Source organism: Bolinopsis microptera, chromosome 5 (assembly GCF_026151205.1).
Source record: "Bolinopsis microptera isolate Bmic1 chromosome 5, MBARI_Bmic_1.0, whole genome shotgun sequence".
NCBI lineage: Eukaryota > Metazoa > Ctenophora > Tentaculata > Lobata > Bolinopsidae > Bolinopsis > Bolinopsis microptera.
The window spans coordinates 16,466,910-16,494,688 of NC_087076.1; the positions used below are offsets into that span (position 1 = coordinate 16,466,910).

At 40.7% G+C, this 27,779-nt stretch overlaps 2 protein-coding genes across 3 annotated transcripts in view; both read left to right on the top strand.

Moving 5' to 3' along the window:
* The window catches only part of LOC134814927 (uncharacterized), a 68,632-nt gene extending 41,252 nt beyond the window's left edge, over nt 1–27,380 (top strand). The window contains exons 2-32 of one of the 2 annotated variants that reach the window (XM_063823272.1): nt 10,228–10,368; nt 10,535–10,666; nt 10,869–10,995; nt 11,125–11,724; nt 11,885–11,984; nt 12,070–12,232; nt 12,416–12,492; nt 12,684–12,818; nt 12,996–13,176; nt 13,382–13,550; nt 13,707–13,796; nt 14,011–14,144; nt 14,389–14,500; nt 14,729–14,898; nt 15,023–15,260; nt 15,479–15,633; nt 15,844–16,037; nt 16,328–16,427; nt 16,754–16,888; nt 16,993–17,101; nt 17,321–17,406; nt 17,594–17,797; nt 18,094–18,326; nt 18,466–20,056; nt 20,277–20,411; nt 20,783–20,869; nt 22,016–22,078; nt 23,541–24,470; nt 24,692–24,808; nt 25,945–26,031; nt 26,161–27,380. In XM_063823272.1, the coding sequence (XP_063679342.1) occupies nt 10,240–10,368; nt 10,535–10,666; nt 10,869–10,995; nt 11,125–11,724; nt 11,885–11,984; nt 12,070–12,232; nt 12,416–12,492; nt 12,684–12,818; nt 12,996–13,176; nt 13,382–13,550; nt 13,707–13,796; nt 14,011–14,144; nt 14,389–14,500; nt 14,729–14,898; nt 15,023–15,260; nt 15,479–15,633; nt 15,844–16,037; nt 16,328–16,427; nt 16,754–16,888; nt 16,993–17,101; nt 17,321–17,406; nt 17,594–17,797; nt 18,094–18,326; nt 18,466–20,056; nt 20,277–20,411; nt 20,783–20,869; nt 22,016–22,078; nt 23,541–24,470; nt 24,692–24,808; nt 25,945–26,031; nt 26,161–26,226 (6,849 nt within the window). In that variant the 5' untranslated portion in view covers nt 10,228–10,239 and the 3' untranslated portion in view covers nt 26,227–27,380. The remainder of the gene's footprint in view (nt 1–10,227; nt 10,369–10,534; nt 10,667–10,868; nt 10,996–11,124; nt 11,725–11,884; nt 11,985–12,069; nt 12,233–12,415; nt 12,493–12,683; nt 12,819–12,995; nt 13,177–13,381; nt 13,551–13,706; nt 13,797–14,010; nt 14,145–14,388; nt 14,501–14,728; nt 14,899–15,022; nt 15,261–15,478; nt 15,634–15,843; nt 16,038–16,327; nt 16,428–16,753; nt 16,889–16,992; nt 17,102–17,320; nt 17,407–17,593; nt 17,798–18,093; nt 18,327–18,465; nt 20,057–20,276; nt 20,412–20,782; nt 20,870–22,015; nt 22,079–23,540; nt 24,471–24,691; nt 24,809–25,944; nt 26,032–26,160) is intronic. The other variant, XM_063823273.1, reaches the window with a different exon arrangement.
* LOC134814929 (uncharacterized) lies at nt 2,652–6,122 on the top strand. The gene is made up of 5 exons (XM_063823275.1): nt 2,652–2,760; nt 2,922–3,003; nt 4,649–4,782; nt 4,932–5,065; nt 5,607–6,122. The coding sequence occupies exons 1-5, from the start codon at nt 2,687–2,689 to the stop codon at nt 5,963–5,965; spliced, it is 783 nt and encodes a 260-aa protein (XP_063679345.1). The 5' UTR covers nt 2,652–2,686; the 3' UTR covers nt 5,966–6,122.
* Nucleotides 27,381–27,779: the final 399 nt, after the last annotated feature.

The following is a 27,779-nucleotide window of genomic DNA, read 5'->3' on the forward strand; positions in this document are numbered from 1 at the left end:
TTTGGATAAAAAGTATCTCGACCAAGCTTTAGATTGTCTAGCTACAAATGATGTGACTGGCCACGAAGAGAGGGAACAAGCACTCTTGGAACTAGTTCTTACAATCGGTATCACAGAATTTAACGAAGACAGGCTCCTTGCATTATCTGAGTCAGCAGGGTTTTACCAAGTGTGTGAAGTTATTTATGAGAAGAGAAACGAATACGAGAAAGTTCTGTTCTGCTACTGGTCGAACACCAGCAGAGTTGACAAAGTGTTTTCTTACATCTATCACATTATGGATGGGTCATATTCAGAGGAGGTGAAGACAAAGATAAGAGAGACCTGTGTTCAAAACATTGGAAAACTGATCGCTATAAACAATGAGGACACAGCTACTCTCATCCTAAAGGCATTCAGTGAGGATATTGAGAAGATAGTGTACATGTTGGATGACCAGCCAAGGACATTGTACTCTCTACTACAATGTGTCTATGACATCAGTAAAGGATCTGAAGAGCCTGATATAAACAATGTCGAGATTCATCATATTTACATCAAGCTCATGTCACGCTATAATCCTGAATTTGTCTGTCCTTATCTTAAAGTGGCAACAGGATATAAGATCGATCCCATTCTGGAGCTTTGCTTAGTGGCCAATTTAAAAGATGCTGCAGCCTTTCTCTATGAGACAAAAGGTGATCTTGAGGATGCATTCAAATTGTACTATGACGTATTGAGGGATACTATCAGAGATAAACAGCTTGTATTTGTCGAAGAAACCCTTATTAAGATAATTAATTTTTGTCAAAGGAATTCAGACCAACTTTCACAAAATGACAAAGAATCTTATTGGTTTTCTCTGATAGATTTGTTACTTGGATTGGGCGAAGCTCCTGATTGTATTGCATTACAAGAGATACTCATCGATAACATGCTTGGGTTTGTCTCTTCTTCGAAAGTGCTTGACAAACTAATCAAGAGCTCCTCCAACAAATCCTTCAAAACATATGGCGACATAAAGAAAGTGGTTGGTAACATGCTCGATACCTTGATGTATGAAGATGTGCTTCTCAAAAGTACCAGAAAAATCGTCCAGCACGACATCTTTACTGCCTTGAGAAGGGACAAGGTAGGTTTTGTGAAAGGAATAGACATCCACAAGAACGTTTGTGTAGTTTGCTGCCAGTACATAACTCCTGTTGACACAACGTTTTTCATCTTCCATTGTGCTCATCTCGCTCACACTGGCTGTGTTGAGCATATGAGGCAGAAGTACTGTGTGCTTTGTGAATCTGATCAGACTGTTAACAAGAAAACCCAGAAAATACTTAGCCGGGTAGTTTCTATTGACGTTCCATACCATCAAACCCACTTTGAGTCTTGGAGAGCAAACTTTAATGAGCTAAGAAAGACATTAAACGGGGAGGACAGGATGGCTCTTATACATGAACTATGTGATGATATTGGTAGCAATGCCTCCAATGATGATGAATATGATGTTGACCTAACGGCTGACTTCAAAGATTATTGCAAAGACCTCAATCTTGACATGGATTCATTCATGACGAGTTCTAAAGAACCATCTGGAATGTCGTCTTCACGTGGGTCCAGAACTCAGGGGAACTTCGGCACCTCAAACATTACAGACTCAACTAGATCCTTCCAAAATTCACAGTTAATACACAGATCTTCAGCACCCTCCCCAACTCCAGCACGTCATTCTCCTCAAGGTGCTTCCAGAAACACTCGAAGAAGTCCTGTAAACAATCGTAACAGTCCAGTCACTAATCGCTATGAGCAATCAAAGAATCCGTTTGGAGATGAAGACTCTAATCCTTCCACTGCAGATGATGTTAACCCATTTGGTGCTGGAACTCCCTCGCCTACTAATAATCCATTTGATGACGAGGACACTAATCCTTTTGCTGATGATTACAATCCTTTTGCCGAAGATATATGATTCTGATAATTTCATCATTGACAATAGATTATGCTTTGTATAATACGACGTATACTTTAGTTCTGTATTATGTTAGTGTAGGGTTTAAATAGGCGAACCTGTTTGAGAACTGAATTCTGTCAGGTTTAATTTTTAGTTCTCAAGTACGAAAATATAGCCATGTAAAGATAATCACCATACTTACGACCGGTTTTCTCGTTGATGTATGGCTTGCTGTAATATGTTGACTGCAAACAGATCAGTAATTAAATATAATATGTATATTTAAACCAGTATTCTACGAGCAGTATCTTTAATGATGTCTTTTCTTTGATAATTTTTCAGGTTTGTGTGAAAGATGATTTGTGTTATATTGACCTCGTCGATTTGACTTTCCCGATTTACTTGTTAGGCATCGTAATTTTATTGGTGAATGAAATTCATGTGTAAAATCATATTTTGTTAAATGTTTAATGTTTATTGTAAATGGTTTTGAATATCGATTTCTGTCTAATATCCCTTTGATAAATATCATACGAGTATAATTGCTTGAGCCGTTTTTCACTTCAATCTGATTAAAGAATTTTTATTTAAATAGTTGAACTAGAAAATGGAATCAAAGCCGATTGAATTTAATTGAATTGGTCTAATTTTGCTCTTATGTTTCTGGTGTGAAAATTCTTTAAATTTGTAACAATATGTTTGTCATGTTAACTTTGTTTTAAAATATTCAGGTATGTGCTGAAGGCATTAAAGTTCAACATAATGTGTGATTTGGACATCTACGATCCTCCTTGCCCAGCGAAGGACGCTCCGGTCAAATCTCGGGGACTGATAAGGTTCAATTTTGTCACGTGATTATTATATTTGTCATTAACGCATGTAAAATCAACAATTATTGGTCGAATTAATAATTTTTATACAATTCTCAAAACTTATTTCATCATGAGACATATATTTTCCATTTTGTAATCGAAACCTAAATGCAATGAAATTGCAGGACTAAATTCACAGAATACAGCAACACGATAACCTCAGGGATCAGTGAGCAGAGGGAAAGGGTTAACTATGTGGAGCAGAAGGTAATTGTTCAAGACGTGTTCACTGTTCAGTTTTTAAATACGTATTATACCCTATCATATTCTTATTGATATAACGATAACAATCTAAAAATAGATTCGTCTGGGATAGTGAGTGATAGTACCCGAGAGGAGCCTGGATAACTGATAGAGTGCTAAGACCTGTAGCTGTTGTCAATTTCGCGCAATTTAATAGATATTGGCATTCGTGTGTATTGAAACTAAGTTGAAATTTGTACCAAGCCTGACGTCACTTCAAAACAAGTTGAATCACATTCCGTTGTCATGGAAAAATGGTTCACTGGTGTGTGCTAATTGATGAAGAATGGTCAAGTGACACATTTAGGTGATATTTAACTGTGGTCACGTGTCTCATGTCTGTGTGTATGTCACGTGTCTGTGTGTATGTCATGTGACTTACTGACTTAGGCTCATTATCATGGACTCATCTTTAATGGATATCTTCCACCTCTATTTAAGTGTAAAGCCCTCAACTGTGTTTCAGTGTTTCGGATTTACACAAAGATATACACCTCTTGCACAGGAGGTGACCGGGACATGATTTTAGGCCTGACCGGGACCGGGACCGGGATACAAAATGTGACTTGACCGGGACCGGGACCGGGACTGAGATTATCAATTTACCGTGACCGGGACCGGGACCGGGACCAATAATTTCTGGGATTTCTATCTTACCGGGACCGGGACCGGGACCGGGACCAACAATCCAATTTTACCGGGATGACCGGGATTTGACCGGGATGACCGGGATGACCGGGATTTGACCGGGATGACCGGGACCAAAACTGGTATTCTCATATTGAAAGCTGCAACTTTCATTTACATTATAATTAAACAATTTGAATAAGTAATAACTAGAATATTAAATTAGAAAAAACTAGAAAAAACCCGTCAATATGGGGCATGGGCCTAATGTACTACACCAATAATGTTCATGTACTGATTACTCAAGTTCACCATCATTCCTCATTCCTCAATCAATGATCCCTCAAATTATTCAACAGTTTCATTCTCCAATTCCAATTGACAATTGGGCGTAGCCCGAGTTGAAAACTTGATGTTAGTTTGCACTTATGAGTTATGTAACGATATTAGTTACCTAAACTTGTTTAGCAATTTTAAACATTGTTTTATTTGGCTCAGAGGTTGTTTAAAGATGAAATTCACAATGAATGAAAGTAAAAACTTAAAATCACAGTGAATGAAATTATGTAAAAGATCCCGGTCAAAATCCCGGCAAATTTGAGTGATTGACCGGGACCAGGACCGGGACCGGGACCAAGAATCCTGAATTAACCGGGACCGGGACCGGGACCGGGATCATAAATCAGCATTTGACCGGGACCGGGACCGCGACCGGGATGAAAAATGTGACTTGACCCGGTTTACCGGGACCGGGACCGGGACCGGGATAGCTCAAAATTGCCAATCCCGGTACCGGGATTCCCGGTACCGGGAATCCCGGTCACCTCCTGCTCTTGCATAATGCATTGCACTATACACACTCGTAGCTATCTCTTCGCAGGGTCTATCTACAGCGTGTATTTTGTATTTTTCAATTATAAAATCATAATTTTAAATTTAACGAATCATTAAAATTAAAATTCTAACTCCATTATTTTTCCAGGTACTGTCTACAGTAAAGCCAGTAACGAGGTTTATCCCAATAACCTATGATACAGTTAAGAGAGTGTCTGTGATCAGTTTATGTACTTTTTCTGGAGTTATACAGGGCAGAAAAGCTGGGGGCTTTTTCAGGAGGTTTGATTTAAACTGTTTCTTTCCACGACAAAGTTTATTAATTAAATGATACATATAACGATAAGATAAAATAATTTTTTGATTCTAGACAGAAATATACGCTTTAACCGATTTCGCTTGCAACTTATTTCCTTATTTCTGCCTTTCAGGATTCTGTATCCAGTATTTGGATTTGTTGGAGGTAATGCTGCCTGTTACCCAAAACAAACCTACAGTCTAACTTCCAAAACTCTAACCACCACTTTACCTCTGGTCGCTACTGCTGGGAAGGCAACTGTTGATGGTAAGATCGGGGCAGTAGTTCAAGGAATTTAGTTGAATTAGGGAAATGTCTCCTGGTATTAATATTTATGATGGTTTTCGCTGAAACGAACTTCTTGTCCACTCGATTGTCTTAATTGTTAATGCAATTCACTTAATGTACAACATCATATCATAATTCATTTGACAGTTATCAAATTATATATTCGCATTTATCCACACTATTTACATTACACGTACAACGTGATATTATTATCAGTGTACTGTGTTCAACACCAACTACACCGATCAATTGCCAATCTGCGAAACATGTATTTATTATTATCACTTCGAGATGGCAGGGCCTACTCTCATGCTGTCTATATGTGATGATTAACTCTGAAAAACTAGAGGACAACTGGGGAATGATCCCAGAACCTCGACATATCGCGTGTCTTGCTCTACCTGGGATCATTCCCCAGTTGTCCCCTAGTTTTTCAGAGTTAATCATCACATATAGACAGGATGAGAGTAGGCCCTGCCATCTCGAAGTGATAATTCATTTGACCTTGTCCTCTTGTCAGGAAGTAGATTTGTGTTCCATACGGGGAAGAAAGTGTCCTACTTCATATACGACAAAGTCAGTGAACAGTTCCCTGATAAATCTATCGTGGAGGAGCCCGTTTCAGATGAGCCAAACAACATAGAAACTATTCAGGAAGCTGTTTTGATCGATGATTCATCAGAGGCTTCCGAGGACACTGTCTCTTCAGAAGAATTATCAGAAGACGTAGTTTTAGTTGAAGAACAAAGTTCTTCAGATACCGTAATTTCTCTTGAGAAGCTTCCTTTACCGACGGAGGTTCCGCCGATTGAAGAGAATCTTGGAATGGGCGACAAGGATCATGATGATATGTACAGCACCCGATCATCACGATCATGATTAATTTATTAATAATACTAATTAAGTTGAATGATATGTCTCTTGGGCATTTTCTACCATGGCTATGTAAAGATCATATAGGCGTTTTGTTGTATGAAGATTTTATAAAAAATGTATTTGGTATTTATGATCGTTGAAGAACCTGTAATTTTCATTATTCAGCATTTTCTCTGTCTATCTTAACAAGCTCCTAATTTAATCTAGATTCAACTTTAGCCATCTTTCTATCTTTCTGGAATTATCATGACATTTCATGATTATTTTACACTGCCATGATACTGTAACTGATATATCACTCTAAAGATAATGTATGGTTGATCTGTTAAAAGCTAACAGTGTATTGTAACTAATCACGTGACACTATTCTCAGTTAATGTATGGTTGATCTGTTAGATCAGTGTGCTCCACACTCATTCTACGACTCTATCACAAGTCCAACAACTTGCCCCTCCGACTATTGGGACAGGAAACCCTCCAAACTCTGGTTTTACTCTTTCTGGATTGTCGTATTCCTGTTTTATGCTATAAGGTAAGACAAAGCATCTGATGTGTGGGTATAGTTTATGCTACCAGGCAGACAATAATGAAACTGCAGATAGTGAAATGTAGTTTAAGTATAATTAAAAGACATTACGATATATATATGATCGATGAGGATTGGGACCCATTTTTCCACTTATTAACCGTCGAAAGATCATCCGTTTCTTCAAAATCAGTCCTTCTTGTCAACATTAATTTCAATAATTTAAGATCTTTGATAGAATTTTCTGGAATTCAAACGGAAGTCAGGTTATCATTACAGGTTATGTATGGGTAACTCAGCAACTAACATTTACAAGAAAACATCTAATTATATCCGCGGATCTTCGACATCGCCAACCAAATCAGAAGAAAGCGAAATTGGTGTAGTTGTTGTCAGAGAGAGAAGGAGGTTGGTTGTTGACAATGTTTTTTAATATATATTACATTATTTACAGTGTATTAATTAGGATGGACTGGTTTGATCCCGATCAAAAGCTTGACGGTCACACATTTGCGCAAATTAAAATCGTTTTACGTCGCGCGCTATGAGTTTTGGTCTGGGTAGCACAGCAATGAAGCGGCGCGCGCACACACAATTACATGCATTTCGCGAAAATTCGTACGTACGTACGTTTGATCGATCAGCTAGATCTGTCTTAAATAGAATTTGCGCACTACTTCTATTTTAATTCTTGAACATGTTATTCAGTGTAATCAGCATTGCCAGACATTGACTAATTTTTACCTCTGATTAAAAAAACTGATGCGATCTACAGTTTACAACCTGACAATGATTCTTCAGCTTCCTAGTGATTGTGTGGTCTTTTCTGTCTTTGGTTTTCACTGGAACCTTACTGTTGCTGGGATCTCTAAACCCTTTGCTTTTTTAGACTTGCACATATCAATAAAGGGGGGTGTCACGTCCGTCTATGTCCGCTTGTCTCATAGAATCCAAAAAGGACAGGACATAGGCGGACATAGGCGGACATAGACGGACATAGGCGGACATAGGCGGACATAGACGGACATAGGCGGACATAGGCGGACATAGACGGACATAGACGGACATAGGCGGACATAGGCGGACATTAATGGACACCTAAATTGCTAAATAAAATGTTCAATTTTTGCTGTTAAAGGGGATCATGTTTTTTGTCCGTTCGGTACCCTATATTTTCAAAACGGACAAAAAATAGAGCGGACAAAAATGGACAAAAACGGACAAAAATGGAAATAACATTTAGATGCTTCCTCCTCCTACTCTTCCTCCTCCTCCCCCTGGGTCTTCCTGATCTTCCTCAGTCCTCTTCCTCCTCCCCTCCTCAGTCCTCCTCCTACTCCTCCTCCTCGTCCTCAGTCCTCCTCATCAGTCCTCAACAGTCCTCCTCCCCAGTCCTCCTCCTCCTCCTGAGTCCTCCTCCTGGGTCCTCCTCCTGGGTCCTCCTCCTCCTCTTCCTCCTCAGTCCTCCTCCTCATCCTTCTCCTCAGTCCTCCATCCTCCTCCTCAGTCCTCCCCCAGTCCCCCTCCTCCTCCTATTCAGTCCTCCTCCTCCTCCTCCTCCTTCTCAGTCCTCCTCAGTCCTCCTCCTCCTCCTCCTCCTCCTCTTCCCTCTCAGTCATCCTCCTCAGCCAATAGCCATCCTCCTCAGTCCTCCTCAGTCCTCCTCCTCAGTCCTCCTCCTCCTGGGTCCTCCTCCTCCTCTTCATCCTCCTCCTCTTCCTCCTCGGTCCTCAGTCCTCCTCCTCCTAGGTCCTCCTCCTCATCCTTCTCATCAGTCCTCCTCCTCCCCAGTCCTCTCCCAGTCCCCCTCCTTCTCCTCCTCCTATTCAGTCCTCCTCCTCCTCCTCCTCCTCAGTTCTCCTCAGTCCTCCTTCTCATTTCTCCTAAGTCCTCCTCCTGAGTCCTCCTCCTGGGTCCTCCTCCTCTTCCTTCTGAGTCCTCCTCCTCCTCCCTCTCAGTCATCCTCCTCAGTCATCCTCCCCAGCCATCCTCCCCAGCCATCCTCCTCAGCCATCCTTCTCAGTCATCGTCAGTCCTCCTCCTTCTCAGTCATCGTCAGTCCTCCTCCTCAGTCCTCCTCTTCCTCCTGGGTCCTCCTCCTCCTCCTCCTCCTGGGTCCTCCTGGGTCCTCCTGGGTCTTCCTGATCCTCCTCAGTCCTCTTCCTCCTCCCCTCCTCAGTCCTCCTCCTACTCTTCCTCCTCGTCCTCAGTCCTCCTCATCAGTCCTCAACAGTTCTCCTCCTCCCCAGTCCTCCTCCTCCTCCTCCTCCTCAGTTCTCCCCAGTCCTCCTTCTCATTTCTCCTAAGTCCTCCTCCTGAGTCCTCCTCCTGAGTCCTCCTCCTCCTCCCTCTCAGTCATCCTCCTCAGTCATCCTCCTCAGCCATCCTCCCCAGCCATCCTCCTCAGTACTCCTCAGTCCTCCTCCTTCTCAGTCATCGTCAGTCCTCCTCCTCAGTCCTCCTCAGTCCTCCTCCTCCTCCTGGGTCCTCCTCCTCCTCCTCCTGGGTCCTCCTGGGTCTTCCTGATCCTCCCCAGTCCTCTTCCTCCTCCCCTCCTCAGTCCTCCTCCTACTCTTCCTCCTCGTCCTCAGTCCTCCTCATCAGTCCTCAACAGTCCTCCTCCTCCTCCTGGGGCCTTTTCCTGGGTCCTCCTCCTCCTCCTCCTGGGTCTTCCTGATCGTTCTCCTCCCTCTCAGTCATCCTCCTCAGTCATCCTCCTCAGTCATCCTCCTCAGCCATCCTCCTCAGCCATCCTTCTCAGCCATCCTCCTCAGTACACTTCAGTCCTCAAAATGTTTGTCCGCTAATGTCCACCAATGTCCGCTAATGTCCACCGACCACCAATGTCCATCCAAGTCCGCCAATGTCCGTCCGGGTCCGCCCCCCCCCCCCCCCCCCCCCCCCCCCCAATAAAGTAATAGCATACTTTCTAAACGAAGTAAGACAAGTTTAATTTTAGCATAATTTTCAGTTCATTGAGTAGAGATGACGATGACGATATCGCCCACGAGTTTTGGGAAGAAACGAAACATAGAGACGGAAAAACTCGAATGAAACGTGTCCTCAAAACTTATCCACTGGTAACCAACAATTTAAAGATTTTGACATAACTTTATTTTTTACTTCCCGTGATTGAGGCATGACAAAGGAACGTGTTCATTTCTGACTACAATCTAACCTATTAAATGACAACATCACTTTCAGGGATTTGTGAAATTGCCAGTTCCCTGTTTACATCCTGACTTCACGAGGGTGATGCTACCGAACTACGATATAATGGGCAAACTACAGTGCCGGAATGAACCTGAAGAGGAGGAGGACATAGCAAACGAAACATGAAGAGCTGAGAAACTGACAAGCTGGCTTGATCTGATGTTATCTTGTTTTTGTTTTCATGTCTTTGTGTGCTTTGCCGTCTGGTTGATCTACCTCGGAGTGTATTTACTTTAATCAAGAGATCATATATCAAGAGAAAGGTGACTGAGTAGGGTTCAGCTTCAAGTTCTAGTTAATTACCTTGAAGGTTCCTTTAATTTATATTATTTACATCTATCTCCTTATTATATTAATTGTTTATTATCGTTTGTCATAGGAATGAATATCTTTTATTGACTCCAACGGGCTAATCATTTTCATTTATCTTCAATGATTTGGTTCCTAATTTACTAGCTGTTTATCGTAAGGTTATCTCATACTATATCGTTCTTGGAACGTTAACTACAAACGTTTTCTAAATTAGTATGGAATCGAAATGGTAAATCTGTTCCAAGGCGATGTCATCTTTATCGATGGAACCAGCTACAATTTCAAAACAAAATCTCGGATTAAAAACACGGTCATCGATGGCGGAGGACAAGTTTCATTTTCTTTGAACAAAAAGGTCAGAATTTCTAGTTTATTGAAATTTAAATAGCACCAGGATTCACATAAATCTATTTATTATGGCTTAGCTGTATTACAGCTGTGTAGTGTGTTAACTGGAGGTGGCCGGTGGTGAGCTAGTCGACAGCAAAACTAATGATAATAATAAAATATTGATATAACAGGTCAGCTGTGTGCTAAGTTCGGACGTGCTAAAGTTTAAAGCCAGCTCTAGAGGGGGAACCTGCAAGAAGCTAGGTATTCCTGTCGTGTCGGAACGTTATGTTGATGAGTCTTCTGCTTTAGGCATCAAACAGGTTTTAAAGTATATTTGAATCTTTCATGGGTTTTCCAATCGTCCTTAGGGGTCGTTCACATATTACGTAATCAGCCGAGGGGGGGGGGGGGGGTTATATGCTTACGGTTGATTAGCTAATAGCTCACTCTTTAAAGGTTGCCTAGAAAGTCTGACGTTCTTACTAATTTGCCTCTCCATGTTATGATCCTCTTAAATTTTAGAGTTACAGTCAATATGAGGAGTTTAGTGCACAAGAAAGGACGGATTCTGGAAAATTCCAGCTTGATCTGGGCGAGGAACCGAGACAAGTCCTCAGTCAGGAGCGAAAGCAGGAACTCCTTTCATCCGGTGAGATCATCTCAATGAATTGGATTCGGACTGTTTCACGTTGTCACTCAACCTTTATTTTCTTAACAATTGGTATTTTATGGAGACAATTCGCGGAAGTAGTATAATAGAACAATTCCATATTTTCAGTTACGAAATGTGCTGTTGCTACCCTGGACACAACTGGGATGACTAGGCTAAAGCTATGTTATCTGAACAAAACTGAGCTCTGGCTCCGCAATCCGTCGTCTTATCGCGTCATTAAGCGAGGCGCTAAGACAAATTGTAAAGTTTGGGAGATGTCAGATAGGCTGGAGGCACTCTTTGTGTTCACAACCATCTCAAATAAACACTATCTGACCCAGCATCTACGCGAAAAATGGTTTGAAGAGAAACCATTTGAGGTAGAACGACTCAATCTGGAATTGAATGTTCTTCCCCATAAAATGAGAGTGTTTTCCTTGGTTAAATTCCTCTGGGATACCGCTGGGGATGCTTTACATTTACTTCGAGGTTGCCAATTTACCCTCCCGAAACTGGTTCGAATTGAAAGTATCATATTGGATTTGATGGAAATCTTGAAAATCGAGCCACATGGTGGACAACTGATAGGAACTCTCGTTAAAGAACTTAGAGCTGCCGGTGTTCCAAATGCTTACGCTAACGTTGTGAATTGTAGAGGGGTAAAAGATTTGGTGGTACTGTTGGACTGCATAAGGATTCTTAAGGACAGAATCCCTCTTTCTCAAGGTAAGAGTCATTCGATACTTCTAATTATAAATTGTAATCAGTCATAATACTTTTATGAATAAATTATTAAAGACGATTTGTGAATAAAGTAAGCAAAAAGTAATTTTTAAGTGAATGACTTTATGTTTATTTTTTCGCAATCTGGTAAAAGGTATTTCAGGTATCTCCACTGCTGAAGATATCTATCGAGCAGTCGGTTGCAAGATTGGACTTACTCAAATGGCAAGCAAGGAGGTTCAGTCGGCCATAGAAGCGATTAAGTAATTTAAACCTTCATTTTCCTTACTTTATCAAAAAATTTCCTGTTTTTTTGGGTTTCATCATCTTAACGAAATCACCTCACAGATCAGACAGTGGTTTCCCCGCAGTATGCTACTCACTAGAACACCCTTCCGCCGTGATGCAACAAGTCAAATACCCCTCTGCCCCCACTAAAGTTCTCTTCCACGCCACTGCTACCGCTAACGTCTGGGGCGTTTTGTCCAGGGGACTTGTTTTGCCTTGGCAGGTGGGTTGTGACAAAATGAATAATACTATTCAGCAAGTTGTGTCAGCAGCCACGTCATGTTTAAATATTGTTAGATAAGATAGTAAATCGTGCCTTTCGTTCTGATTTATTTAGCCGATAGAAAGTGAACTTTACGTTAATTTCCAATCCTGTATCATTAAATGTATGCTACATGTTTGGCAGGTTGAAAACGAACTTGGTATCATCAGAAGGGATCATGGTCGTCTGGGTCGAGGAATCTACTTATCAGAAAACCCAATGTAAGTACTCTCTACTCAATACTAGATCATACCTGGTAGATCTTTTCGGAATTGTACTTTGATTTAAAATTATACCTAAAAGTATGATCATATCAGTCTTTAAGATTCCTCCCTATCTTACTATCTGAGATCTTTTTCATTTGCAAAGCTACAACTTAGTAAACCCTCCTAAACTCAGCTCACTTTTCCAGGGACAGCATCAGATACTTGCACCCTACTGAACCTTCTCCCCGAGGAACGATGTTTCTAGTGGTGTGTGAGGTGGTAACAGGACACCAGTACGCTACCTCCAAGGAACTGCTCGGTTCCGCTGCTCCTCCCTCTGGGTAGCTATTTTTCAGTGAGACTTTGCTGTGATTGAATAGAATAAATCAACGTTAGATTCAAGTTAAAAGCATGCTCGAAATTGCCGGGCGTTGTTCATCATCATTACCATCCTCATTCCTCTGCCGAACTTACCTTCACTGATATTAAATTGTGTTTAACGCTGCAGATCATTTCAGATACGACAGCGTCGTCTCGACGACCCGTTCTGAGGACGATTTGTCCTGTTTCGACTACAAGGAGTTCTGTATATTCGACACTACCCGTCTCAAGATAACCGGACTGATCGAGTTCGCGGTGGTGCCTGATCCGAACTTTCTGTATCCTCCCGTGCAATTACATCTTCCTTGGATTGATGAGGTGAGGGCATTTTTAAATAGACTGTTCAGTCATTCAGTGTTGGGATGTTTCGAGTTTAACGTAATGAATTTAAAACATACAATCATCCTAATTTCCTTGATAAAATGATTTTTATGCAATTCATATTTCTACCAACAGATCTTTTTTTTTAATATAACTAGTTTTACTTCTAATTGACCGTTCAATTGATGCGGCAATAATTCAGGAGCCGAAACCAGAAAATGAGGATAAATATGATGATGTAACATCGCTAGATATTGATGACATCTTAGAAGGAACGGTGGTTAAATCTGTGGAGATCGGTCTGTTGGTTCAGGGCAGTCCAGTCCCCCTAACAACTGTCAATGTCGTGGCAAGCATTACTGATATGGTTGGTAAGTTGGCATGGGTATCCTTTGAGAAGTTGGCGCTTGTCAAGATATTACTTTGGTTGGTGGTGTGGGGAGCAGCTAGCTGATTGGTCTATAATAACTATATGTTACACATCTAGCTTTCATATCTTTTATTCACATCTAGTCCCTTCATTCCAGGACAAGTAACAGTTCTACAATCCTACACTAGTTGTTGTGATGAGGAACGGGAGGCTAAGTATGTCTTCCCACTTGACGAGGGCTGTGCAGGTTGGCTAATCTAACGTTATAAGTTAATACGTGAAATTGTGATAGCTTTTTTATTGGCTAATTCTTGATTAGCTCTATTGCAATATTATAATCATTCATAATCGCACGGCCTTCGTAAATTATAGTTCCAAAACTATATGTTATAATTCAAAAACTATAAAGTTTAGTTCAGAAACTAAAGGAATGTATAATGTATAATGTATATCTTAAACAGTGAGCGGATTTGAGGCGTATATAGGAGAGAAACACATAGTTGGTCAACTGAAGAAGAAAGAAGAAGCGAGGCGGGAGTATAGGCAGGCAGTAGCAGCCGGTCATGGTGCTTATCTTATGGAACAGGAAGAGCCGGTAAGAAAATAGGGAGAAACGTTTTTCAAGGGAGATACTTTGGAATATTTACCAATACAAGTTGTTCATCAATCATCATACATATCTTCTAACAAAAATCTAATCATCATTTCAGTTTTGCCATTTGTATTGGGTATAAAGAACATGATTCAGTCATACATTCCATACATCATGTATGTATTCAATTTTCTATCAATTTCAACCTTATCTGTATCTTGGATTGATAAGGGCCCCTCTACCGCAGGACCTGTTCTCACTTTCACTGGGTAACATTCCGGCTGGCGAGGTCACCATCCACATCAAGATAATCTATGTCACCGAGTTAACTGTTCTGGACAACGATATACTCTTCACTGGTCTGTATACATCTCTGAGGTTTCGAACATGAACTACATTGTGTGGCTTCAATATCCCTTCTAACGTGACCAATATTTCAATGATTAATTCATTATTATTTCGCGGAGTCCGCCCCATTCCCAGCGCCTCACCCCGTCCCAAAAATGTTACTTTCATAAAAAATGATAGATGATAAATTTGTGAAGAAAAAAGGGAATAACATTTGAATGATTTCACTTTGTGTGCAGTGCCGAGTCTGTTGAGCAGTAGCAGCACAGGGTTGGATAAAATGACACAGCTGACAACTGAGACCGACCGCGTGACGTCATCAGAGACCATGTTCAACATATCAGCTAACATCACCATGCCCTTCAAGATACTGAGTATCTTCTCCTACACCCACTCTCTTAATGTCAAGGTAGAGTTTTATCTGTCAGAGCTGATCGTTTGAGCACGACGGTTCCGAGTTATAGTTATATTCTGAGTCCTGAGATCTGATATTCTTGGAAAGTTTAAAAAGCTGAAACCCCTATCTTCCTCAGATGACAGATACCCTAGCGATGGCTAGATGGTCGGGTGTCCTAGAACCACACCAAGACTTTGAACTTCGTATCTCGGTTTCCGAAGTTAACCGGCCCCGAATGTGGGTAGAGAAATCCGGTAACACTGAGGCTGCAATGCTTACCTTCTATCCTGATATCTCTGTTAACTCCGTTGGAGGCAGAGTTAACGTCAAGATTATCATAGACTGCTCTAAGTCCATGAAACTCAAATGGAAAGGTTAGGATTAATTCCCACGTACCGTATTCCTAACCATTATGTTATGTTTGTGTCAAATATTATTAGGGTTAACAGGGTTAACGTAGTTACACGTCAAAACAAGTGCCCCATTTTCAGGTGAGTCAGCGGGGTTATTACTACTTCTGCAAATACAGAATGAAACTTTGATTAAATTGTAGTTATTTGATAATTAACTTACTTAACATTATACCATCCAGATACGATCCAGCAAGCGCTGTTGTTGGTGGAACGTTTGCCAGGAGAGTGCTGGTTTAATGTGTCCAGTGTTGGGGTAGGACCTGGTATTGAGTGTTTTCCAGTTTATTGTCGCGTGACCGCAACAAGCAAGAAACATGCTGTTCACTTTTTAAAGGTTTGTGCTGGTGTATCAGGGGCTTTTGTTGGCCAAGTAAATCAGCCGAGTCACCATTTATCCGTCAGACGATCGCCAAAAATGGCTTTTTGATTTTTTTTTATTGGTTAATGTCTGGGAGATTAGGAGGCGCCGTAGTATGACGTCCAAGTCACTGTTCCCAACAGAGAATCGAATTTGACGGAGAAACTTATATAAAAACTTTTCCAGCACATCCTGAAGCCTGGAGAGTACTGCACCGAACTGTGGAGCATGGTTTACAACGAGTATCTGCTGAGTAAAGATAGCCAGGATATAGTGAACATGGTGTTTGTTAGTGACGGTGTGGTGACACAACCTGATCTCTGTCTTAACCTGGCTGCTGTTCTCCCATCCAACATCCGGTTCTTTTCTGTGTTGACCAGGTTTGTCGGGCGTAAAGATGTAGTCAGGGTTGAAGTGGAGTCTTGATATATAGCAATGTTTTTGCAATGACTTCATGAAGTCAAGTTGTAACTAAATGAATTTAGTTACAACTTGTTAAGCAAAATTTGCCCAAAATGTTTTATTTAATATTTAATATAACGTGATATAACCCTATAATCTGATTGGTCTCCACAAAGATCAGATTGATATATTGCAGTCGTATTTTAATAATTTTATGATAGTTAGGTAATTGAAACGGGGATTGCCGTTAAACATGATACCCCCACAGAGAGGACGGAAACAAACATTTCTTACAAGCATTAGCAAAACAAGGCAGCGGCTCCTTCCTCTTCCTAAACTCCAAGGAAAAGGGGAAATGGATGAACACGGTTTGTTCGATAATGACTATGTTCGTTTGTTCGTTCGTTTGCTGATGTTTTATCTCTTTTAATGTTCATGTTAGACGTAAATAGTTTGTCGGAAATAATAGTCACTGTCACCAACTTGTAGCCAACATTGTGCTAATTTAATCGTTCGTCCAATATTTGCTACAAGTTGGTCACTAACGTATAATCATCAAATATATATATTTCACCCTCATGATATTTGCAGAAATCACGTCCTTCAACCAAGTAAACTTTTTTTTCTAACAGTCGAGTCACGATTGATAATTTTAAAAGTAACTTGTACAGATACCCTAGTTTCACTTCTCCAGGTGGGGATTCTGTATGAAAAGTGCAAAGAACCAGCGTTGGACGAAGTTCAGTTAAAGTGGAATATGTACAACAGCGGAGACACTGTTAATCAGGCTCCCCTGCTCATATCATCTCTCTTCAACAAACACAGACAGGTTTGTATCTTGATCTTAGAAAAGCCAAATGTCCGCTCTATCCTCCCAGATCCTGACTTAACTGTTTCAAACACCCTCACACTCACAGCTTCTGAAAACTTCAGATAGTGTACGGATACGTGCCCAACTGCAGATCAGCGTCTCTTCTCGCTCATCTTGGAGATCAGGTGTTGGACACGCTAGTCAGTGTGGAGGAACTTAATGTTAAGCAAGGTTTGAGGGAATCTCTTATCAATTTTTAGCTGAAAAGTTAATTTCCTACTCGTTCAGGTCGATGGGGAAGATTTTGGGATTTTGGATTGCCTGTTAATGTTCTTATTTCAAAACCGACTCGTAATATAATACCAATCATGACGCGGCGTCATCAATTTTAAATTGATCCAATTATCAAATTAACCAGTTAGCTAGAACTTCAAACTACCCAATGATCAGGGAGTGTATTACACAAGCTTACTGCTCGAGCAATGATAGATGATTATGTAAATGGGGTCATGAGCGAGGACCAGAGACTACACGAGGTAAATCTCTATTTTATATTTCACTAATAATACACTACAAGAGATCTTGTTAGGATATCAAAACGAAAGACATAACGTGCAGAACTCACTAAACTTGTACAACAATATCTGCAATTTATAATCCAAAAATTTGAAGTGGACTACGAAATTTTCACATTAAACTTAATTTTTACTTAAACTACTTCAGAGCCAGCAGCGCAAGAGAAAAGATGAAATAATATCTTTATCCCTGGAACACTCTGTAATATCGCCCTTCACCAGCTTTGTAGCAGTTGAGGAGCGAGGTGAGGGTGAGGTGGTTCAGAAAACTGTAGATGTTGAGACTCTCCTGTCAGAGATCAGAGTGGACTGCATTCCTTACGTTGGGTACTCGGACGTTTCAAAGTTAGAGGTTGGAAGAGTCGCATTTTTTTAATTTTTAATAACTTGCCATGTATGATGTACAATGTACATTGTGCAATGTACATCTTTAAGATGATTTTTGGCAGTGTGTAGCCTCTTATATGTGTACATTGTATATCTTACCTGGTTCTATTGACGGAAGCATGTTAAATTGTGTGATTTTCTCATCGTTTTGGTACTCAAAGTTGGAAAATTTTTGACCCACTATTTAAATTTTATCAGTAAAACTTGTTATTGATGGTGACTCGACTACAGTAATGAGTAAATTGATTTTTTAAATCACAGGTAAGGGAACAGATACGTTGCCCTGATCAGTATGATGAAATTATAAGATTGATTGAAAAAAAAACCTCTACGTACAATGTTCCTGACTCACCCGATTCGGATTCTGGTGATTCGAAGACGGAATCCTCGTCTGACGAAGACGAAACCGATTACTCAACGGTGGTTCTTGATCTAGGATCTCACAGGATAAAGGGAGGGTTTGCTGGAGATGATGCACCCCGAGCTGTGTTCAAGTAAGCACATATAGATAAGAACTACACTTTTGCATTTCATTTCTTTACTTATTTCTTATAGATATCAATATTTCATGCGTATTAACCTAGAAAAGCTCAAAAGCTGTTAAAAATTATAAAATTTTGTAAAATTCCCCAGATCAGTCATAGCAATACCTGCAGCTCGTGGAGTTATGTTGGGTATGGGCGGCAAAGATTACTTCGTCGGCGATGAGGCCGTTTGCAAAGCTGGAGTAATGGGAAGACTAGATAATGCATTCGTAGACGAACCATCCAATGTTGACATTTCGGCTCTAAGGACGGAAAGTCCATTACCCTCCAGCACTGATTCTGAAGGTGAAGAAGAGGGGTCCCGAGTTGGAGTCCCACTAGTTATTGACATGGGTAGTTACATGGTCAAAGCTGGCTTTGTTGGAGATGATGAGCCTTTTGCTGATTTTCCTCCCCTCGTAGGAAGACCAAGGCATCGGGGGGTTATGGTTGGTATGGGACAGAAAGATTCGTACATTGGTAGTGAAGCGATGTCAAAGCGGGGCATACTAACGCTTACTAACCCTCTTGCTCCACCAAGAAGAACAGCTCAGTCTGTAGATGGTAGTCGACCACAACAAGCGCCAACCTATGCACAAGCGCCAGTGTATACACAATGTAGTTCAACTCCTCCTGCCCCACCGGGGGCCCCGTCACCACCTCGTATTTTAGCACAGAGAGCACTGAGGCGGAGTCTTAGTGGCTGTTCTGCGCCAACTCCACCGGGTGCGCCACCTCCACCATGTGCAGCACCTCCGCCAAGTGCGCCACCTCCGCCAGGTGCGCCACCTCCGCCAAGTGCGCCACCTCCACCATGTGCGCCATTACGAGCACCGTCACCACACGCACGGCCACAACAAAGAGCAGCTACAATGTTATTCGGTTCAGCTCGAGGGCCAACTTCAGCTCTTGCCCCAAAGATGGAAATGTCTAATAGACCTGGATCAATGTTTGGAAGTTTAAGTTTTGGTGCTACCCAGTCACTTTCCCGACCACTATATACAATAGGTGCACTACCATCACCAGATGCACGGCCATCATCAGACGGAATGTGTTCTTCTTCACGACCAATCACTGCCGCTGCACCGTTAGTCAAGAGTAAAGAATCTTCCCTTTTCTCTCAGCCTAAGTTTAGAAAGTCCCCAGATTCATGGCCAACACCGTCTACATCAAACATCTGTGGGAGTTCTAATTTTGGTGGCTCAGAAGCACCTCCACAATTTGGAGGTGTGTATGTCTCCCAGGCACCACCACAACCTGGATCAATGTCTGGAAGTTTAAGTTTTTGTGACGCACCATTTTCAAGTGAGGATGAAGAAGTGAAGTTAATGCAGAATTATCCTCCAGGAAAGGGGTTAGGGAAGGGAGGTTCGGCACTATCCCGACCACATGTCTCACAGGCACCACCACCACCACCCCAGGCACCATCACCACCTACATCATTCATGTGTACTATAGGGAGTGATCCAGTTGATGGTCCACAGAAAAGGTTTGCAAGGTTCAACACCAACAACAACACTTTAGCTAAAAAATCCAGTCCAGCACTGGCACAGGATCTACAATCACGAAGACAGGTGATCAAGAATGAAAAAGTATCTGATGATGTTACTTCCGATACTGATGAATGGGATAGCTCCAGCAGCAGTTATTCTGGAGCTAATATCGGATACAGTAATGACAGAAAATGTTTTACTGCGGAGGTAAATTTTCAATTTTCTACGCCATAGTAAGAAGTGACTGTACAATGTAGTTCTCCTTGTGTCCAAGTCCAACGAACGAATAAGTGAATAACAGTGAATAACTTGAGTTACAAAACGCACAACTGATTTGAGGGCTAAACGTATATTCTTATCTTTTTATTTGAAACATAAAATAGCATATGCAGAATAAACATAAATGACATTGAAAATATCCCCGCAGACCCCATTAACGTCTGCCCGGAGCATAAATTCGGGAGGGTTGGGCAGTGCCCCACGCTTCCAATTTATGGCAGGATCTGCGCTCTCTCCTCCACCAATGTCAGCACCCGTCGAAGAGTACTTGGCTCAGGACGAGGTAAGACTTTATTCTGAAAAAATCTTATCGGAGAAAGTAGGTCAATCAGTTATTTTGGCATTAGAAGAGTAGTGTGATGCTATCCCATGAGAGTTCGACTTCCGTGGCTACGTTAGTTAAAGGTGCACGTACAGTTCGTCACGTACGGAAGTTCGACACGCACTAAAGTTCGACAAGGCTGTCGAAGACACGCACTAAAGTTCGACTCTGTCGAACTTTGGTGCGCTACTTGGACTATAGTTCGACACGTACTGAAGTTCGACAAGGCTGTCGAATCTCAGTTCGATACCTGAACACTAGTCCTTCCACTTTTTCTGTTGAGGAGGTGCGGGCTGTCGCATCATCTTCTGGTTAATCTTACAATCCGTCAGATCTTGTTCCTTCTTCAAGACATCTATGAAGCGCAGAATAGTGGGATTAGTGCACTCGAAGGACTTCTCATCGCGCTTTCTGTTCAGGTAATACCGGTATCCCTCGTGGATGACGTTACGGGAGCCAGAACTGCGACCAGGAATGAAGGTGATGCATGGTAAAAACATGATGTTCGATACTAATGTTCATGTTGTACCTTATATACACATTAATGTACCGTCACTATTGTGACGGTACATTAGAACCAGACAGAAACAAAGTGTGAAGGGCCTGATCGGAACCCCTCGGTTTAAGTTCCTTGTTTAACACTGCCGTACAGCAAGGACATTCACCGAGTTCTCCAATCTACCATTTCCAACCTATCATCTCAGCATACGAGCTTGTTATCGCAATCAAATGCCGATGTGATCATATAGCGTGCAGCCACAGTCGGTGACCGACAACTGGGAACCACTCATTCCGGGCTCCCACAAGTATAACATCACATGGCCCAATCAGTTACGTATCATTTGTATGTGATCCATATTATAACCATCCTAACAGCCGGACAAACAAGAACCTGGATAGGGTTCATATGGCAGTTTAGTAAGTAGCTGTGTATTATGAAGTATATTAAGAAGTGTTTGAGCTCTCGGCATGTGTATATTATGTTGAGTTTGAACTATCATTATCTTTTAAAAATCTTTGTCTTAATCTTAATTAATGCTGAAATACATACAGCACAGCTGTGAAATCAGTGGAAATCTGAATGTTTTAAGTATCTCCAGAGGTTCTTAGTTGTCGGGGATATGTCATGATTGGTTCCTAGTTGTCGGAGCTGATTGGATTTCCCAAGCTTGCATGTATATGAGTAGCACCAGTGCGTTCCATAAGAACACGAACATCGATATTCGGCCTTCATTAATACCACATGATCTGTTCATGACGTGAACTGTTCGATTACAAGCAGTAAATGGAGAGGGAAAAATATTTGTCGAACTTTAGTGCACCAAAGTTCGACATGTGTGATTTTTGGCGAACTTTATTTGTCGAACTTCGGTGAGTGCTGAACCACAGTACGTGAATCTTAGTTATACATGGTGAAACCTACGTAGACTGGGTTACCTTTGTGGCAATATATTTCATTTTTTGCATGATCGTTGTCAAACTACCCTTGTTAAACAATTTTCTCTATTTCATATTCTTTCATCATCCCTTGATGTTGTTACAATGGTGATAACCCATTTTCACAGGATGTCTCTATGACGCAGGATGTCATGTGTGACTACGATCCCACAATCGAAGATCAAGATGAGGTAATCCATTATTTCATAATCAATATTCTAGCTAGTTTTTTAGCAACAAATTATGATTAATTACTTATTATGTAACGCTCTATTCGACATTCGGGCGATCAAGTTTGGGATCATCTACATGTATCAAAATTATATTTTAGCCCTACACTAATAGCATACGTTTGTTTAATTCGCTCTCTTATCTGCTTTCTTATCTCGCCTTGTTTAACGGCGAAATTTTGTGCCTTACACCTTGTAGCTTAGCCTTACATCATAGCAGCTGTGAACGACGCGGAGATTGACAGTATTATGTTTAAAATTAAAGCTGAGGATTGGATGGCAAAAGTTATGAATCAATTCTGTTGTGAAGCACCAGTTGACATGACTTCTGTACAGTGCAAACATTTTTTGCTTAAAAGGTCATTAAGTTTAACGGGTAAAGTAAAGTTTGCAGCGTTTCTGTCAGAATCGATTCATTTGGTTCACTTTTAAAATGACAAGTTAAAGAAGATGAAAAACGTACTGAGCCCAATCAAGAATCAGTTGATTGATAATCAAAAATTGGTTATCAGAGCTCAGGAATCAATAATTGACTGCAAAGAAAAACAGTCGCAGGCAGTGCAGACCGTCGTTAAATTTAAAGACACGGTAAAGTCAGTTTATATCGTACAGCGATGCAGTTCCCCCCCCCCCCCCCCCCCCTCCCCACGAGACTTTGAAGGAAGTCGTCAAGTCTGTGGTGTGCAAGCAGAAGACCGGATCAAGAACTTGAACAGAACTGTCGGAGACATATATGAGGAGATTGGACTGAAAGTTAGAAAGTAGCAATGGAGCTCAGTAGAGTTGGCAAGTTGAAGGAGAAGACTTCTCGGCCAGTCAAGGCTACTCTTCCAGTTCCAGTACAGCCTATCAGATACTCAATCAAGCCCGAAAGCTGCGACATTCAGAGAAATTTAGTTCAGTCTTCATTAGTCCAGACCACTCATTGGAGGATCGAGTTGAGCGTAGACTTCTTGTTCACAAATTATACTGAAGACGATCACGAGTGAGATGAGTGTGGCTTTTACAAGAGTAAACTTGTTCAATACATGTCTTGCAATTATATTAGGGACGATAGTGTTCGTAAGAGGATGGGGACTTGTCCTGTTGTGATAAACAATTTTATTTGTTGAGTTATTCTTTTTGGCTGTTGGAGCATATAAAACTTTAAGTTTTCGCAATATTTGTCAGATGAGGTTTAAATTCCGTCGTTAAGTGCTGATCTACACTGTGTGCCTTTTTTATTAAGGGTGCATTGCCCTTGCAAGGGGTTAATAATATTTGTATTATATATTTGTTAAGATTAAAATTGGTCATTAGAACCACCCGGGCATCGTCTCGGTTTAAAATCAAAATATATATCTTGAGATGCTTATATTGTCACCAGGTAATAAGTATTACAAAAAGCGTATTTACCTAAATTTATTTGACTTATCATTTTCAGCCACTCGAGGAGAGATCACTGAGATGTGCTGGCGTTGCGATGGTGCAAGAACAACTCAGTTTAAACGTAGAGAAAGTGTTGGATAGAAATGCTAAGTTGGATCTCAACTTGAAATCTGGTCTCAAAATGTTGCAGAGATCTGCCGTTTCGTTTGAATCTAGCAGCCAAGAAAGATTCCGATGCATCAGTTCGCCACTGAGTGCGAAAAGGTATGAAGAGGAAATAAATGAAGCTGGATTTTATTCCGGTGCTATGCACCTGAGGGAATTTGACCTGAGCACGATCTCACCTGATCACGGATTTGATGGTTTCACCGCGCAGGAAAGAGAAAAGAGGAAACTTGAAGCTGAACTGAAAAGATATTTTGCTGAAACGGAAAAAAAGTCGCCGTGGTATAGCAATATGATGGCGTCACTGAAGTTCGATGAATTCTGTGAATTACTTACAAAATTTCCAGAGCGAGAATCAGAGATGATGAAGCTCTCGAAACAAAAGCGTAATGGCATTTTTTCTGGTTGTGAGAAATTGCTCTATATCTTTTCCCTAGAAATGAAACGCAATCTTGATGATGGAGAAAATCTGGAATCATGGAAACAAAGCATCTTTCAATTCATCTGCAGTAATGATGTCCAAAATGCAGCAGACGATATTTTAGAAGGGGACTTGATCTACGAAGCTGCGTTAAACAGCCTTCTATCAAACGGGCTGAACAGTTTGGGACCGAGTGTATCTAAAGAGGTTATCAGTTATGTTAAGTTAGTATGTTGTAGCATGAGGCTTTGTATGGCTGGGATAAGTATGGATGAAGAGGGAGAGGAGGAGGATGAGGAGGCAACAAAATTTAAGGAGATTGCCGTCGAAATGCTAATACGTTGGAAATGGAGTCCATGGGGATCTGATGACTATGACGATTATTCTACTCAGGAACTTGTAAGTTATTTTCTAAATTCTGGAAAGAATGTTTTTTTTAATTCTTAAAGAGGCTGGGCCTAGATGGCCCACGAGAAGATAGCATGAGAATGATAAATGTTTTGTTTTGATCGTGGTTTTCATATTATGTGAGTTGTGCCACAACTAAGATTCTTATTCAGTAAGCGGCACTCTCTGACTCTCAGTAATAATTATGTAATTAGTAATAATTATGTTTCCAGGTATCGGGAATGTACTACATAATATTCTGCGAGAAATTCCTCAACTTTCCCAGGACCCTGACTGTTGCGTGGGATTGGCATTCTTTCTTCTCTCTTCTCGTTTACATAGTTATCAGGGTTCGTAATACTGTGAACTTATCTTATACATTATAGGCTCAACTTCTGCTAGCACAAAGTAGATTAAAGTCATTTGTTAGACTTAATTAATTGACCTGGTTAAAATCAGTTTATACTTTACTAGTGTAACCCGGCCTACGGCCGGGATTTCACTGCCGCAGTTAAAAAGGTAGGAGTAATTACCCGCTGAGTCAAAACCCGCATAGTTTCTTAAACAATAATCTCATAATTAGTTATTTCTTGTGGATAATTAAGTCATTATTAGCCATGAGGCACCACACTCCATGATCATAAGGTCTGAACACCGAGTATTACACCTCATCACTCCCGTCTTGGACCGCTTTCTATTTTTATTTAAATCGTTATAGAAATTAACCCTTGTTAACTCCGCACCACACCCGCATATTATATTTGAAAACACGCATAACATTGTCGTATGAACTCTCTCTCTCTCTCTCTCTCTCTCTCTCTCTCTCTCTCTCTCTCTCTCTCTCTCTCTCTCTCTCTCTCTCTCTCTCTCTCTCTCTCTCTCTCTCTCTCTCTCTCTCTCTCTCTCTCTCTCTCTCTCTCTCTCTCTCTCTCTCTCTCTCTCTCTCTCTCTCTCTCTCTCTCTCTCTCTCTCTCTCTCTCTCTCTCTCTCTCTCTCTCTCTCTCTCTCTCTCTCTCTGCAGTCCAAACAGACCCCAAACACTAACAGTCCCCCCTCCCCTAATAAGCTTAAGGTATAACATTACAGCGAATCTTCCGGGCTAATCCAATTATGACGCTACTTAAATGCAGCTATAACATATTACACAGTAATGAGAGAGAGAGAGAGAGAGCAAGCCCCGTAACTCTTGCCGTTCTGCTCAAGCAATTTTATGTAACGTTTGTGGTACAAAACCATCAATTAAACCACTTACCACCGGCCGATTTTTAAAAAAATTTCCTATGGGCTTCATCAGAGTTTTGTCGGCACTATACCAAAAAAACCAGTCCCGTAACTATTACCGTTTTTTTTTGTATAACTGTTTGGAAATTACACACAGACACACACACAGACACACAGACACACACACATTCTGGTGTTATTAAGTTGATAGCCTCCACGTTGACTATCCAGGAACTGTCAAATTATCCCGATGTCCTCTTTTCAGGATAATCAGGAGTTGATGGAAATGTTTTTATCGACAGTGTCTGATGGGTTTGATCCTGAAATGGGCAGCCGCCGTAGCAGTATCCTGGTAAGTTTCAACGCCTAAAATTTGGTAGCCTTCCAGTGGCCGTTCATAGTTATTAATTAGTGTATACCATTACCAGCTGTTAATTAACATACAACAACAGCAATTTACACAGCAGTTTTATCATTTCAGTACGAGGGAAAGAAAATCGCCAAAGACGCTGAGAGGAAAAAGAGTCGACTATTTGGGTTTCAATGATTTGTGTCATGAGAGGGAACAATACATCCGTTTTAGATGACGAATGTTAATGATGACTAAACTGTTGTATTATGCGTATGCGTACCGTCTTATTTTGTATGTTGTCACTATATTTACTATGGTGGAATTTTTTTGATTTATATTTTTATTCGTGCCGTATTACATTACTTTTAAACAATTGAAGACTTCAAGTTTTGTAACACCTCAGTGGCTTCGATTCATCGACCGCAAACGCCGCAATCTACAATACCAAGTAGCTAGAGCGTTTATCATGACGAATCGTTGTCATTTCTTATATAACCTTCATGATTTGTGATTGTTTTTATTTTTAATTTATATTGAATTATTCAGTTATACTTTCATTTCTAATAATGTGGAATCTTATTGATAAAGAAGATGGTTAGTTTTAAATGTTGAGACATTTTTGATGCTTTTAAAATATGATACATGACAAAGAAATTCGTTTTTAGTTTACAATTTTTGTTTAAATAACGGTAGATGAGTATTACAGATTTTGAGGTTTATATTTGAATTTTATAGAGTTAATGTGCTTACATTCTACAGACATGCAGACGTGATCGGTTGTGGCTTATTAAATAATGAGCCCGTCTATTACTATTTCAAACTGCAGCGTACAGTGTAACTGTACAGCTTATGATTTGCTTATCTGTTTAGTGTTTATAGAAATAATATTTTCCGTGTAAATGGAGTCTCATGTTCAATGTTAATATTTTAGCGGAACTTGGGAAATTGGCAGTGATTTAGATTCCATGTACAGTGTACACCCATGCCCCATACTTATTGATACTTATTGGTTAATTTGGTACCTCAATCCGATAACTCTGAGATATCATGATACCAAATATGTCTGTTCATAGAAACTTTTGTCTCTTCTGCCCACTCATTTTGAAGGGCTCTTTAAAGTATATTATGAAATTTGATACTTTTCACAGTACGGTGCTATCTCGAAAGGTATTCGAGCTTTACCGTAGATTGTGAATTCTTTGGAGTGCCAATCATTTATCAAAATTATCTGAGCTAAAATTCACACGGTCTATTTCGAAGATTTCCCGAGTTTCAAAGAACTTAAACTATCAAAAAATATTGTAGAGTTGCATATCGTTAAATTTTTTCTGTGAATTGATTGTTTTTGACATCATTTGTTTAATTTTTGTAAAGAAGTTTTGACCCAAGAATTAGAGACCAAAATTCCAAAGTATCCTAACATTGAACTATCAAAAAAAAGTTCTCCGATCCTTCGGTAACGAACTCAATTAATAAATCACAGTAAATCACACCTGACGATATTCCATGTTCCTCTTGATGAAAAAGATACTGTAAGAAATATTGAGGCACAGCATATCGAGGAATCAAGCCAGGATTTCTGCATTTTATGAAATCAGTTCAAAAGAGTAGTGACTAGTGAGCACACTCAACATTGTACAGTCCATTTGCATACATATTTCACGGCAGGCCACGCCCCACCACAGCACGTGCTATTGCGCATGTTCCATGTGCGCGGCGCCATTTATGTCAAGGTGGCTGTTAAAAAA

What these genes read in the sequence shown, in the direction of transcription:
- LOC134814929 (XM_063823275.1), top strand. Translation starts at nt 2,687, where the DNA reads ATGTGTGATTTGGACATCTACGATCCTCCTTGCCCAGCGAAGGACGCT. An exon ending in AAATCTCGGGGACTGATAAG is followed by an intron (nt 2,761 to 2,921) that starts GTTCAATTTTGT and finishes ATGAAATTGCAG; the next exon opens with GACTAAATTCACAGAATACA. An exon ending in TTAACTATGTGGAGCAGAAG is followed by an intron (nt 3,004 to 4,648) that starts GTAATTGTTCAA and finishes TTATTTTTCCAG; the next exon opens with GTACTGTCTACAGTAAAGCC.